A 12313-nucleotide genomic window follows, 5' to 3' on the forward strand; every position below is an offset into this window, starting at 1 on the left:
GAGTGAGGCGTAGACCATGTTGCTGCATTACATATTTCGTTCATTGGAATATTTCCTAGAAAGGCCATGGTAGCACTTTTCTTTCGGGTTGAGTGTGCCTTTGGTGTAATAGGCAGCTGTCTCTTTGCTTTAAGATAGCAGGTTTGGATGCACCTAACTATCCATCTAGCTATACCTTGTTTTGATATTGGATTTCCTGTATGAGGTTTTTGAAATGCAATAAATAGTTGTTTTGTTTTCCTAATTAGTTTTGTTCTGTCAATGTAGTACATTAGTGCTCTTTTGATGTCTAATGTATGTAGTGCTCTTTCAGCTATTGAGTCTGGCTGTGGAAAGAACACTGGCAATTCTACTGTTTGATTTAAGTGGAACGGTGAGATGACCTTTGGTAAGAATTTTGGGTTGGTTCTTAGAACTACCTTATTTTTGTGTATTTGAATAAATGGTTCTTGTATAGTAAATGCCTGAATTTCACTTACTCTTCTTAGAGATGTAATGGCAATGAGAAATGCAACTTTCCACGTTAAGTATTGCATTTCACAAGAATGCATGGGTTCGAAAGGTGGACCCATGAGCCTTGTCAAGACAATGCTGAGGTTCCATGAAGGAACAGGTGGTATCCTTGGTGGTATTATTCTCTTTAGGCCCTCCATAAACGCTTTAATGACCGGTATTCTAAATAGGGAAGTTGAATGAGTAATCTGCAGGTAAGCAGATATTGCTGCGAGATGTATTTTTATGGAATTAAAAGCTAGATTTGCTTTTTGTAGATGTAGTAAATATCCTACTACATCTTTTGGAGATGCATGCAATGGTTGGACTTGATTATTATGGCAGTAACAAACAAATCTTTTCCATTTACTTGCATAGCAGTGTCTAGTGGATGGCCTTCTAGCTTGTTTTATGACCTCCATACATTCTAGTGTGAGGTTCAAGTGTCCAAATTCTAGGATTTCAGGAGCCAAATTGCTAGATTCAGCGATGCTGGGTTTGGATGCCTGATCTGTTGTTTGTGTTGTGTTAACAGATCTGGCCTGTTGAGTAGTTTGACATGAGGTACTACTGACAGGTCTAGTAGTGTGGTATACCAAGGTTGTCTTGCCCATGTTGGTGCTATTAGTATGAGTTTGAGTTTGTTTTGACTCAATCTGTTTACTAGATATGGAAGGAGAGGGAGAGGGGGAAAAGCGTACGCAAATATCCCTGACCAATTCATCCATAGAGCATTGCCGTGAGATTGCCGGTGTGGGTACCTGGATGCGAAGTTTTGGCATTTTGCATTTTCTTTTGTTGCAAATAGATCTATTTGAGGTGTTCCCCAAATTTGGAAGTAAGTGTTCAGGATTTGGGGGTGAATTTCCCATTCGTGGACCTGTTGGTGATCCCGAGAGAGATTGTCTGCTAGCTGGTTCTGGATCCCTGGAATAAACTGTGCTATTAGGCGAATGTGGTTGTGAATTGCCCAATGCCATATTTTTGGTGTGAGGAGACACAACTGTGTCGAGTGTGTTCCCCCCTGTTTGTTTAAATAATACATTGTCGTCATGTTGTCTGTTTTGACAAGAATGTATTTGTGGGTTATCATTGGTTGGAATGCTTTCAACGCTAGAAATACTGCTAACAATTCTAGGTGATTTATATGAAACTTTCTTTGATGTACGTCCCATTGTCCTTGGATGCTGTGTTGATTGAGGTGTGCTCCCCACCCTGTCATGGAAGCATCTGTTGTTATCACGTATTGTGGCACTGGGTCTTGGAAAGGCCGCCCTTTGTTTAAATTTGTACTGTTCCACCATAGAAGCGAGATGTATGTTTGGCGGTCTATCAACACCAGATCTAGAAGGTGACCCTGTGCATGTGACCATTGTGATGCTAGGCACTGTTGTAAGGGCCGCATGTGCAATCTTGCGTTTGGGACAATGGCTATGCATGAGGACATCATGCCTAGGAGTTTTAAGACCATCTTTGCGTGTATCTTTTGTGTTGGATACATAGCTTGTATCACCTTGTGAAATTTTTTAACCCTTTGTGGACTTGGAGTGGCTACCCCTTTTGTTGTGTTGATTGTCGCTCCTAAGTATTGCTGTGTTTGACACGGCAAAAGGTGTGACTTTGCATAGTTGATGGAGAAACCCAGTTTGAAAAGGGTTTGTATAACATAATCTGTGTGGTGTAAACACTTTGTTAGCGAGTTGGTTTTGATTAACCAATCGTCTAGGTACGGGAACACGTGTATTTGCTGCCTCCCGATATGTGCAGCTACTACTGCTAGACATTTTGTAAAGACTCTTGGTGCGGTCGTTATTCCGAATGGCAACACTTTGAATTGGTAATGTATTCCTTTGAATACGAACCTTAGGTATTTCCTGTGCGAGGGATGTATCGGTATATGGAAATACGCGTCTTTTAGATCTAAAGTTGTCATGTAGTCTTGCTGTTTCAGTAGTGGTATTACATCTTGTAACGTGACCATGTGAAAGTGGTCTGATTTGATGTAGGTGTTTAGTGTTCTGAGATCCAATATTGGTCTCAGACTTTTGTCCTTTTTCGGTATTAGAAAGTACAGTGAGTAAACTCCTGTGTTCTTTTGTGTTTTTGGTACTAATTCTATTGCGTCTTTTTGCAGTAATGCTTGAACTTCTAGTCCTAGAAGGTCTATATGCTGTTTGGACATCTTGTGTTTTTTCGGTGGGACGTTTGGAGGGAGTTGGAGAAATTCTATGCAATAACCATGTTGGATAATTGCTAAGACCCAAGTGTCTGTTGTTATCTCCTCCCAAGATTTGTAGAACTGGCTTAGTCTTCCCCCCACTGGTGTTGTGTGAAGGGGTTGAGTGACTTGTGAGTCACTGCTTGTTTTGTGGGGTTTTTGGCCCTTGAAATTTTCCCCGGTTTCTTGGGAACTGGCCCCCTCTGTATTGGCCCCGAAAGCCTCCCCTTTGATACTGTCCCTGGTAGGTAGACGGTGTTGTTTGTGAGGTGCTGGCTTGTGTGGCTTGACCTCGAAACCCTCCTCTGAAAGTAGTTTTGCGAAATGTGCCAAATGTGCCTCTGCCCTGCGGGGAATAGAGCGCGCCCATGGCTTTAGCTGTGTCAGTGTCTTTCTTTAATTTTTCAATTGCAGTGTCCACTTCTGGTCCAAACTACTGTTGTTCATTGAACGGCATATTGAGCACTGCCTGTTGTATCTCAGGTTTGAAGCCGGATGTGCGCAGCCATGCGTGCCTCCTTATCGTTACAGCAGTCGTTATAGTTCTTGCAGCTGTATCTGCTGCATCCATAGAAGAACGGATTTGGTTGTTGGATATGTTTTGTCCCTCTTCAACCACTTGTTTTGCCCGTTTTTGGAATTCTTTGGGGAGGTGCTCGATGAGATGCTGCATCTCGTCCCAATGTGCTCTGTCATATCGCGCTAGGAGTGCCTGCGAGTTGGCGATACGCCACTGATTTGCAGCTTGTACTGCAACCCTTTTCCCGGCTGCATCAAACTTTCAGCTCTCCTTGTCTGGAGGTGGTGCGTCGCCTGATGTGTGCGAGTTGGCTCTTTTACGAGCTGCTCCTACGACAACTGAATCTGGTGTCAGTTGTGATGTAATAAAAGCAGGGTCTGTGGGTGGTGCCTTGTATTTCTTCTCCACCCTTGGGGTTATTGCTCTGCTTTTAACTGGCTCCTTAAAGATTTGTTTAGCGTGCCTTAGCATTCCAGGGAGCATAGGAAGGCTTTGATGATTGCTATGGGTGGAGGACAGGGTGTTAAAAAGGAAGTCATCCTCGATAGGCTCTGAATGTAGCGACACGTTATGAAACTCTGCTGCCCTAGCTACCACCTGAGCATACGCTGTACTGTCCTCAGGTGGTGAGGGCTTAGTGGGGTACGACTCAGGGCTATTGTCCGATACTGGGGCGTCATAGAGATCCCATGCGTCCTGGTCATCTTGGCTCATGGTGGTATGAGCTGGTGATTGTGACGGAGTCTGTGCCGGTGATATAGGAGTTGCCGGTGGTGGAGAGGGTGGTGGAGTTACCTTCTTCACCACTTTTGCTTGTGGTGTTGTTTCTTGTTGTGGGAATGAAAATGTCACTTACCCAGTGTACATCTGTTCGTGGCATCAGTCGCTGTAGATTTGCATGTTTTGCATAGCTCGCCATCTGGTGTTGGGCCGGAGTGTTACAAGTTGTTTTTCTTCGAAGAAGTCTTTCGAGTCACGGGACCGAGTGACTCCTCCTTTTGTCTCCATTGCGCATGGGCGTCGACTCCATCTTCAATTGTTTTTCCCCGCAGAGGGTGAGGTAGGAGTTGTATTGTAGTAATAGTGGCCATGCAATGGAGTGACTAAGTATGTACCTATTTAAGGTTAAAATAATATATATACAAATAGTTGAAGGTACCTTCCGAACTTCTACAGGCTCCCGGGGAGGCGGGTGGGCACATGCGAATCTACAGCGACTGATGCCACGAACAGATGTACACTGGGTAAGTGACATTTTCAGTTCGATGGCATCTGTCGCTGTAGATACGCATGTTTTGCATAGACTAGTAAGCAGTTATCTCCCCAAAGCGGTGGCTCAGCCTGTAGGAGTGGGAGTAGTCTGAAACAATGTTCTTAATACGGCTTGACCTACTGTGGCTTGTTGTGCGGATAACACGTCTACACAGTAGTGCTTGGTGAATGTGTGAGGCGTAGACCATGTGGCTGCCTTACATATTTCTTGCATTGGGATGTTTCCTAGAAAGGCCATGGTAGCACCTTTCTTTCTGGTTGAGTGTGCCCTTGGTGTAATGGGCAGTTGTCGTTTAGCTTTAAGGTAGCAGATTTGGATGCATTTAACTATCCATCTGGCTATACCTTGTTTTGATATTGGGTTTCCTGCATGAGGTTTTTGGAATGCAATAAATAGCTGTTTAGTTTTCCTGATGCTCTTTGTTCTGTCAATGTAATACATTAATGCTCTTTTGACATCTAAAGTATGTAGTGCCCTCTCAGCAACGGAATCTGGCTGTGGGAAGAACACTGGAAGTTCCACTGTTTGATTTAGATGGAACGGTGAAATAACTTTTGGTAGAAATTTAGGATTAGTCCTTAGGACGACCTTATTTTTGTGCAGTTGTATAAAAGGTTCTTGTATTGTAAACGCCTGAATCTCGCTTACTCTTCTTAGAGAGGTAATGGCGATGAGAAATGCAACCTTCCATGTTAGGAACTGTATTTCGCAGGAGTGCATGGGTTCAAAAGGTGGACCCATAAGTCTAGTTAAGACAACATTTAGGTTCCATGAAGGAACAGGTGGTGTTCTTGGTGGAATAATTCTTTTAAGGCCCTCCATGAATGCTTTAATGACTGGTATCCTATATAGGGAAGTTGAATAGGTAGGCTGCAGGTATGCAGATATTGCTGCAAGGTGTATTTTAATGGAAGAGAAAGCTAGGTTAGATTTTTGTAAGTGAAGCAAGTAACCCACTACATGTTTTGGGGTTGCGTGTAATGGTTGGATTTGATTAATATGGCAGTAGCAAACAAACCTCTTCCATTTACTGGCATAGCAGTGCCTGGTGGATGGCCTTCTGGCTTGCTTTATGACTTCCATACATTCTTGGGTAAGTTGTAAGTGTCCGGATTCTAGGATTTCAGGAGCCAGATTGCTAGATTCAGCGATGCTGGATCCGGGTGTCTGATCGTTTGGTTGTGTTGTGTTAACAGATCCGGCCTGTTGGGCAGTTTGATGTGGGGTACTACTGATCGGTCTAGCAGCGTTGTGTACCATGGTTGCCTTGCCCAAGTTGGTGCTATTAATATGAGTTTGAGTTTGTTTACCAGATAAGGAAGGAGAGGGAGAGGAGGAAAAGCGTAGGCAAATATCCCTGACCAGTTGATCCATAGGGCATTGCCGTGGGACTGCCTGTGTGGGTATCTGGATGCGAAGTTTTGGCATTTTGCGTTCTCTTTTGTCGCAAACAAGTCTATTTGAGGTGTTCCCCAGAGCGTGAAGTAAGTGTTCAGAATTTGGGGGTGAATTTCCCATTCGTGGACCTGTTGGTGGTCTCGAGAGAGATTGTCTGCGAGTTGATTCTGAATTCCTGGGATAAATTGTGCTATTAGGCGAATTTGGTTGTGAATTGCCCAACGCCATATCTTTTGTGCCAGCAGGCTCAATTGCGTTGAGTGCGTCCCCCCTTGTTTGTTTAGATAATACATTGTTGTCATGTTATCTGTTTTGACGAGAATGTATTTGTGAACTATTATTGGTTGAAAAGCCTTTAGTGCTTGAAAAACTGCTAGCAGTTCTAGGTGATTTATATGCAGTTTTGTTTGATGTACGTTCCATTGTCCTTGTATGCTGTGTTGATCGAGGTGTGCTCCCCACCCTGTCATGGAAGCATCTGTTGTTATTACGTATTGTGGCACTGGGTCTTGGAAAGGCCGCCCTTTGTTTAAATTTATATTGTTCCACCATAGAAGCGAGAGGTAAGTTTGGCGGTCTATTAACACCAGATCTGTAAGGTGACCCTGTGCTTGTGACCACTGTGATGCTAGGCACTGTTGTAAGGGCCTCATGTGCAGTCTTGCGTTTGGGACAATGGCTATGCATGAAGACATCATGCCTAGGAGTTGTAATATCATCTTTGCTTGTATTTTTTGTGTTGGATACATGCGTTGTATGATGTTGTTGAAATTTTGAATTCTTTGTGGACTTGGAGTGGCTACTCCTATTGTTGTGTTTATTATGGCTCCTAGGTATTGTTGTATTTTGCGCGGCAGAATGTTGGATTTTGCGAAGTTGACTGTGAACCCTAGTTTGTAGAGGGTTTGTATGATTTGATTTGTGTGGTGTGAGCACGTTATTAACGAATGGGTCTTGATTAGCCAGTCGTCTAGATACGGGAATACATGTATTTGCTGCCTTCTGATGTGTGCAGCGACTACTGCTAGACATTTGGTAAAGACTCTTGGTGCGGTTGTTAAACCGAAAGGCAGTACCTTGAATTGGTAGTGTATTCCTTTGAATACAAACCTTAGGTATTTCCTGTGCGATGGATGTATTGGTATATGGAAATACGCGTCTTTGAGGTCTAATGTGGTCATGTAGTCGTGTAGTTTCAGCAATGTTAACACTTCTTGTAGTGTGACCATGTGAAAGTGGTCTGATTTGATGTATGTGTTTAGTATTCTTAGGTCTAGGATTGGTCTTAGCGTTTTGTCCTTCTTTGGTATTAAGAAGTACAGTGAATAAACTCCTGTGTTTATTTGTGTGTTTGGTACTAACTCGATTGCGTTCTTTTGCAATAGTGCTTGAACTTCTATCTCCAGGAGCTCCGAATGATGTTTTGATAAATTTTGTGCTCTTGGTGGTATGTTTGGAGGGAATTGTAGAAATTCTATGCAATAACCATTTTGGATAATTGCTAGAACCCAAGTGTCTGTAGTGATTTCCTCCCATGCTTTGTAATAATGACCTATTCTTCCCCCCACTGGTGTTGTGTGGAGGGGGTGAGTGACATGTGAGTCACTGCTTAGTTGTAGGGGTTTTGGGGCTTTGAAATTTTCCCCTATTCCTAGGGAATTGCCCTCCTCTATATTGGCCCCGAAAGCCTCCTCTGTACTGTCCCTGGTAACTGGATGGTGTTGCCTGTGAGGTGCTGGCTTGTGTGGCCTGACCCCGAAACCCCCCTCTAAAGGGTGTTTTGCGGAAGGTGCTGTAATTTCCTCTGCTCTGCGGGGAGTAGAGTGCGCCCATGGCTTTAGCAGTGTCCGTGTCCTTTTTAAGTTTCTCAATCGCCGTGTCCACTTCTGGACCGAACAGTTCTTTTTCGTTGAATGGCATATTGAGAACTGCCTGCTGAATCTCTGGTTTAAACCCAGACGTTCGTAGCCATGCATGCCTTCTGATGGTCACAGATGTATTTATTGTTCTTGCAGCTGTGTCTGCTGCGTCCATGGAGGAGCGTATCTGGTTGTTTGAAATGTTCTGTCCTTCCTCAACCACTTGCTTTGCCCTCTTTTATAGGTCTTTGGGTAGATGTTCAATGAGATGTTGCATCTCATCCCAATGGGCTCTGTCATAGCGCGCAAGTAGTGCCTGTGAGTTAGCGATGCGCCACTGGTTTGCAGCTTGTGCTGCGACTCTCTTTCCAGCTGCATCGAACTTGCGGCTTTCCTTATCTGGGGGTGGTGCATCCCCAGATGTGTGGGAGTTGGCCCTTTTCCTAGCTGCTCCTACAACGACAGAATCTGGTGGCAGCTGTGAAGTTATGAAAATAGGGTCTGTAGGAGGCGCTTTATACTTTTTTTCCACCCTTGGTGTGATTGCCCTACTTTTGACCGGCTCCTTAAAGATGTCTTTTGCGTGCCGAAGCATACCAGGGAGCATAGGAAAGCTTTGGTAGGAGCTGTGGGTGGCGGAGAGGGTGTTGAATAGAAAGTCATCCTCGACTTGTCTGAGTGGAGGCTTACATTGTGGAATTGTGCTGCTCTAGCCACCACCTGAGAATATGCAGTACTGTCTTCTGGTGGTGATGGCTTTGTAGGGTATGCCTCCGGACTGTTATCTGACACAGGGGCGTCGTACAAGTCCCATGCGTCCTGATCCTGGTCACCTTGGCTCATGGTGGTGTGAGCCGGGGAATGTGATGGAGTTTGTGCTGGTGAGACGTGAATTATAGGTGGAGGAGAGGGTGGCGGAGTAACCTTTTTCACCATTTTTGTTTGTGGTGTTTGGTCAGTTTGAAATTCCAGTCTTCTCTTTCTCCTAATAGGAGGAAGGGTGCTTATCTTTCCTGTCCCCTGCTGTATAAAAATACGTTTCTGCGTATGGTCTACATCAGTGGATTGCAGGTCTTCCTCAAACCTATGCTTTCGCATTTGGGAGGTGATTGATTGCTCTTCTGTATAAGAGCCTGAAACTGGGTCGGTTGCAGGTTGTTTTGGCACCGAAACCCTGTCTGCATCTTTTTTCGGCTCCGAGGTGACTTTTTTCTTTTTCGGAGTCGAAACATCTCGGCGTCGATCTTCGTCGGTGCCGCTGTCTCGGCGTTGAGCCGTGTCTACACCGCTATCTCGGTGTCGATGTATGTCTCCAGCACTTTCTCGGTCCCGAGAAGGCTGCGTGCCGGTGTCTCGACCGGAGTCGGACGGTCTCGGCACTGTTTGGGCCTTTTTCGGTGCCGACGGTCGGTCACCGAATTTATGGGTGGAGCCATGGCCTGGTGGCAGTGGCGTCCCCTGGGCCTTGACAATCTTCTTATGAGTGGTTTTCGACGTCTTACTCACGGTTCGTGGATCGTCGAATTCCTCGGAGTCCGATTCGTGTATCGAAAAGGTTTCTTCCTCTTCTTGTATCTCGAACTCTCGGTGGGCTGTCGGCGTGGATGCCATTTGAAGTCTTCTGGCTCGACGGTCTCGGAGTCTTTTTCGGGACCGGAACGCACGACAGGCCTCGCAAGTGTCTTCACTGTGCTCAGGTGACAGGCACAGGTTACAGACCAAGTGTTGGTCTGTATAGGGGTATTTGTTGTGGCATTTGGGACAGAAACGGAACGGGGTCCGTTCCATCGGCGTTCTTCTACACGCGGTCGGGCCGAGCAGGCCCCGACGGGGGATCGAAAACTACCCCGAAGGGCTCCGGAACTCTTCGATCTTCGATGCGGTGTTGACTCCAACTACGCCGATCCCGAACGCAACAATACCGACGAAAATCTTCCGAAATTTAGCTGTTTTTCCGTTCCGAAACTCGGAGCGACAGTAACACGTCCGAACCCGATGGCGGAAAAAAAACAATCGAAGATGGAGTCGATGCCCATGCGCAATGGAGACAAAAGGAGGAGTCACTCGGTCCCGTGACTCGAAAGACTTCTTCGAAGAAAAACAACTTGTAACACTCCGACCCAACACCAGATGGCGAGCTATGCAAAACATGCGTATCTACAGCGACAGATGCCATCGAACATCTAGTTTCCTTTTTCTTCTGATTGGGGGAAGGGTGCTGATCTTCCCTGTACCACTTTGTATAAAGATCCGCTTTTGCGTGTGATCTACAGCTGTTGTTTGTAATTCCTCCTCAAACCTGTGTTTTTGAAGTTGGGAGGACAGTGATTGTTCCTCTGAGAAGGAACTGGCTTTCGGTTCGGTTGCTGGGCGTTTTGGCACCGAAACCGTGTCTTTTGTTGTTTTCGGCTCCAAAGAGATTTTCCTCTTTTTCGGTGTGGTACCTTCTTTGCGTCGACCATCTTCGGTGCCGCTATCCCTGTGCCGAGCAGCTTCGGTGCCGCTGTCTCGGTGTCGACCCTTTTGTGCGGCAGTATCTCAGTCCCGAGATTGCTGCGTGCCTGTGTCTCGACCTGAGTCGGACGATCTCGGCACCAGCTCGCCCTTTTTCGGTGCCGATGGGCGGTCACCTACTTTATGGGTTGAGCCATGGCCTGTCGGCAGTGGCGTCCCCTAGGCTTTGTCTGTTTTTCTGTGTGATGCTTGTTTCGACGTCTTACTCACGGTTTCTTCGACATCGAATTCTTCGGAATCGGATTCGTGGATGGAGAATGTTTCTTCTTCTCCCTCTTCCTCGAACCGTTGTTGTCCTGTCGTCGTGGACGCCATCTGCAACCTTCTGGCTCTTCGGTCTCGGAGCGTTTTTCTGGACCGAAACGCTCGACAGGCCTCACACGTTTCTTCTTTGTGCTCGGGTGACAGGCACAAGTTACAGACCAAATGTTGGTCTGTATAGGGATATTTACTGTGGCATTTAGGACAGAATCGGAACGGGGTCCGTTCCATCAGTCTCGATGTTGCACGCGGTCGGGCCGACCAGGCCCCGACGGGGGATCGAAATTACCCCGAAGGGCTACCGGAGCTCTTCAAGATTCGGTGTCTATTCCAATCCAACCCGATACCGAACGAAACAATACCGACGAATTTTCCGTTGATTCCGACTAACTTTCCGACCCGAAACACGGAGCGAAAAGGAACACGTCCGAACCCGATGGCGGAAAAAAAAAAATCTAACATGGAGTCGACGCCCATGCGCAATGGAACCAAAGTAGGAGGAGTCCCTCGGTCTCGTGACTCGAAAAGACTTCTTCGAAGAAAAACAACTTGTAACACTCCGACACAACACCAGACGGCGGACTATGCACAGCATGTGTATCTGCAGCTACACATGCCACCGAACAAATAGATTCTCAGCTTCCAAATGAATTATTTTTAACAGTTACATATATGTGATACATCTAATAACAAAAGCAACAAAGAAATACAATTCTAAATTAAGGTAATCGTAATGAAATACCCATCCATAAACATAACCTGGTTACCATCACAGAAAAGCAACACAACATATTTTACACTAACCTGTATGTGTGGCTTCATCTGCTTCCAGGTTACAGAGTGAATAACTCCCTGGTTCAGATAGTTCAGTGCCTGCTGAAGAACACGTGGTGCAATGTACTGTTTCTGTCGGTACTGGTCTAATATTTTTAATAGTACCTAACAGAATGGAAAAAAAAAAGAAATATGCATATATTTCATTTTTGAAGGTATGATATTTCATGCTGCACAAAATGTATTCAACTGGCATACTATTTCAAACATGTATGCTAGAATTCAGAAGCTGCAACAGTGCCACTAGCAGACAGGTCCTCTTTCAAAGTCCAATAGTGATCTGAGTGCCAGGTGTGCCACTTTCATGCCATAGTCGTGTTTGTGGGAGGAGAGGACTTACTAGCCAATAGGGCAACAGTTCCCATGGGAAAACCTTTCCCACTTTACATCACTTCTTTGGGGTATGGCCAAAAACAATACCTGAGTACCCTTCCCTTCCTGAATCCAAGATGGCTCAGGTCGTCTTCCCCTGTGGGAAGTTCTGGGCACACCCCTAGGTTGCACCCAGCATAAGGAGTCCCTCCTCATTGAAAACTGCTTCTACATTGGGATTTACGCTCCTCCATGGAGGAAATGTCAGCTTGTCTGCCTACACAAAGGAGCGGACAGGCAAAGGTGCAATTGCCATCTGCTTCACTGAAGTGGTATCCTCTTTGAAGCTGGGCCATCTGTGGCCTTCACCCGGTAGTCATCACAGTTTTTCCCCCCGCTTTTGGAAGCATTTTACACTTCCTAGCAGAGGGGCAGCCTATTGTATTAGGTTGTCTCGAGGTGATAACTGCTGCAGATACACAGAAAAGGCTAGCAGAGGTTTGGGCAACAAAGTGGTAACTTTCTGAAGTCACCTTACCATTAAAAGTTACCTTAAATCTGATCTCAGCAATGAGTCCGGTTTAATGCAACAATTTATTTGATAACTTGGAGTAATATCTTTGGTGCTCCAA

The 12313-nt window shown here is 45.6% G+C and overlaps 1 protein-coding gene across 2 annotated transcripts in view; it reads right to left on the bottom strand.

Moving 5' to 3' along the window:
• The window catches only part of IPO8 (importin 8), a 650601-nt gene that overhangs the window by 476380 nt on the left and 161908 nt on the right, over window positions 1–12313 (bottom strand). For both annotated transcript variants that reach the window (XM_069228192.1, XM_069228193.1), the window contains exon 9: window positions 11340–11474. In XM_069228192.1, coding sequence (XP_069084293.1) covers window positions 11340–11474 — 135 coding nt within the window. The remainder of the gene's footprint in view (window positions 1–11339; window positions 11475–12313) is intronic.

Source organism: Pleurodeles waltl, chromosome 4_1 (genome assembly GCF_031143425.1).
Source record: "Pleurodeles waltl isolate 20211129_DDA chromosome 4_1, aPleWal1.hap1.20221129, whole genome shotgun sequence".
NCBI lineage: Eukaryota > Metazoa > Chordata > Amphibia > Caudata > Salamandridae > Pleurodeles > Pleurodeles waltl.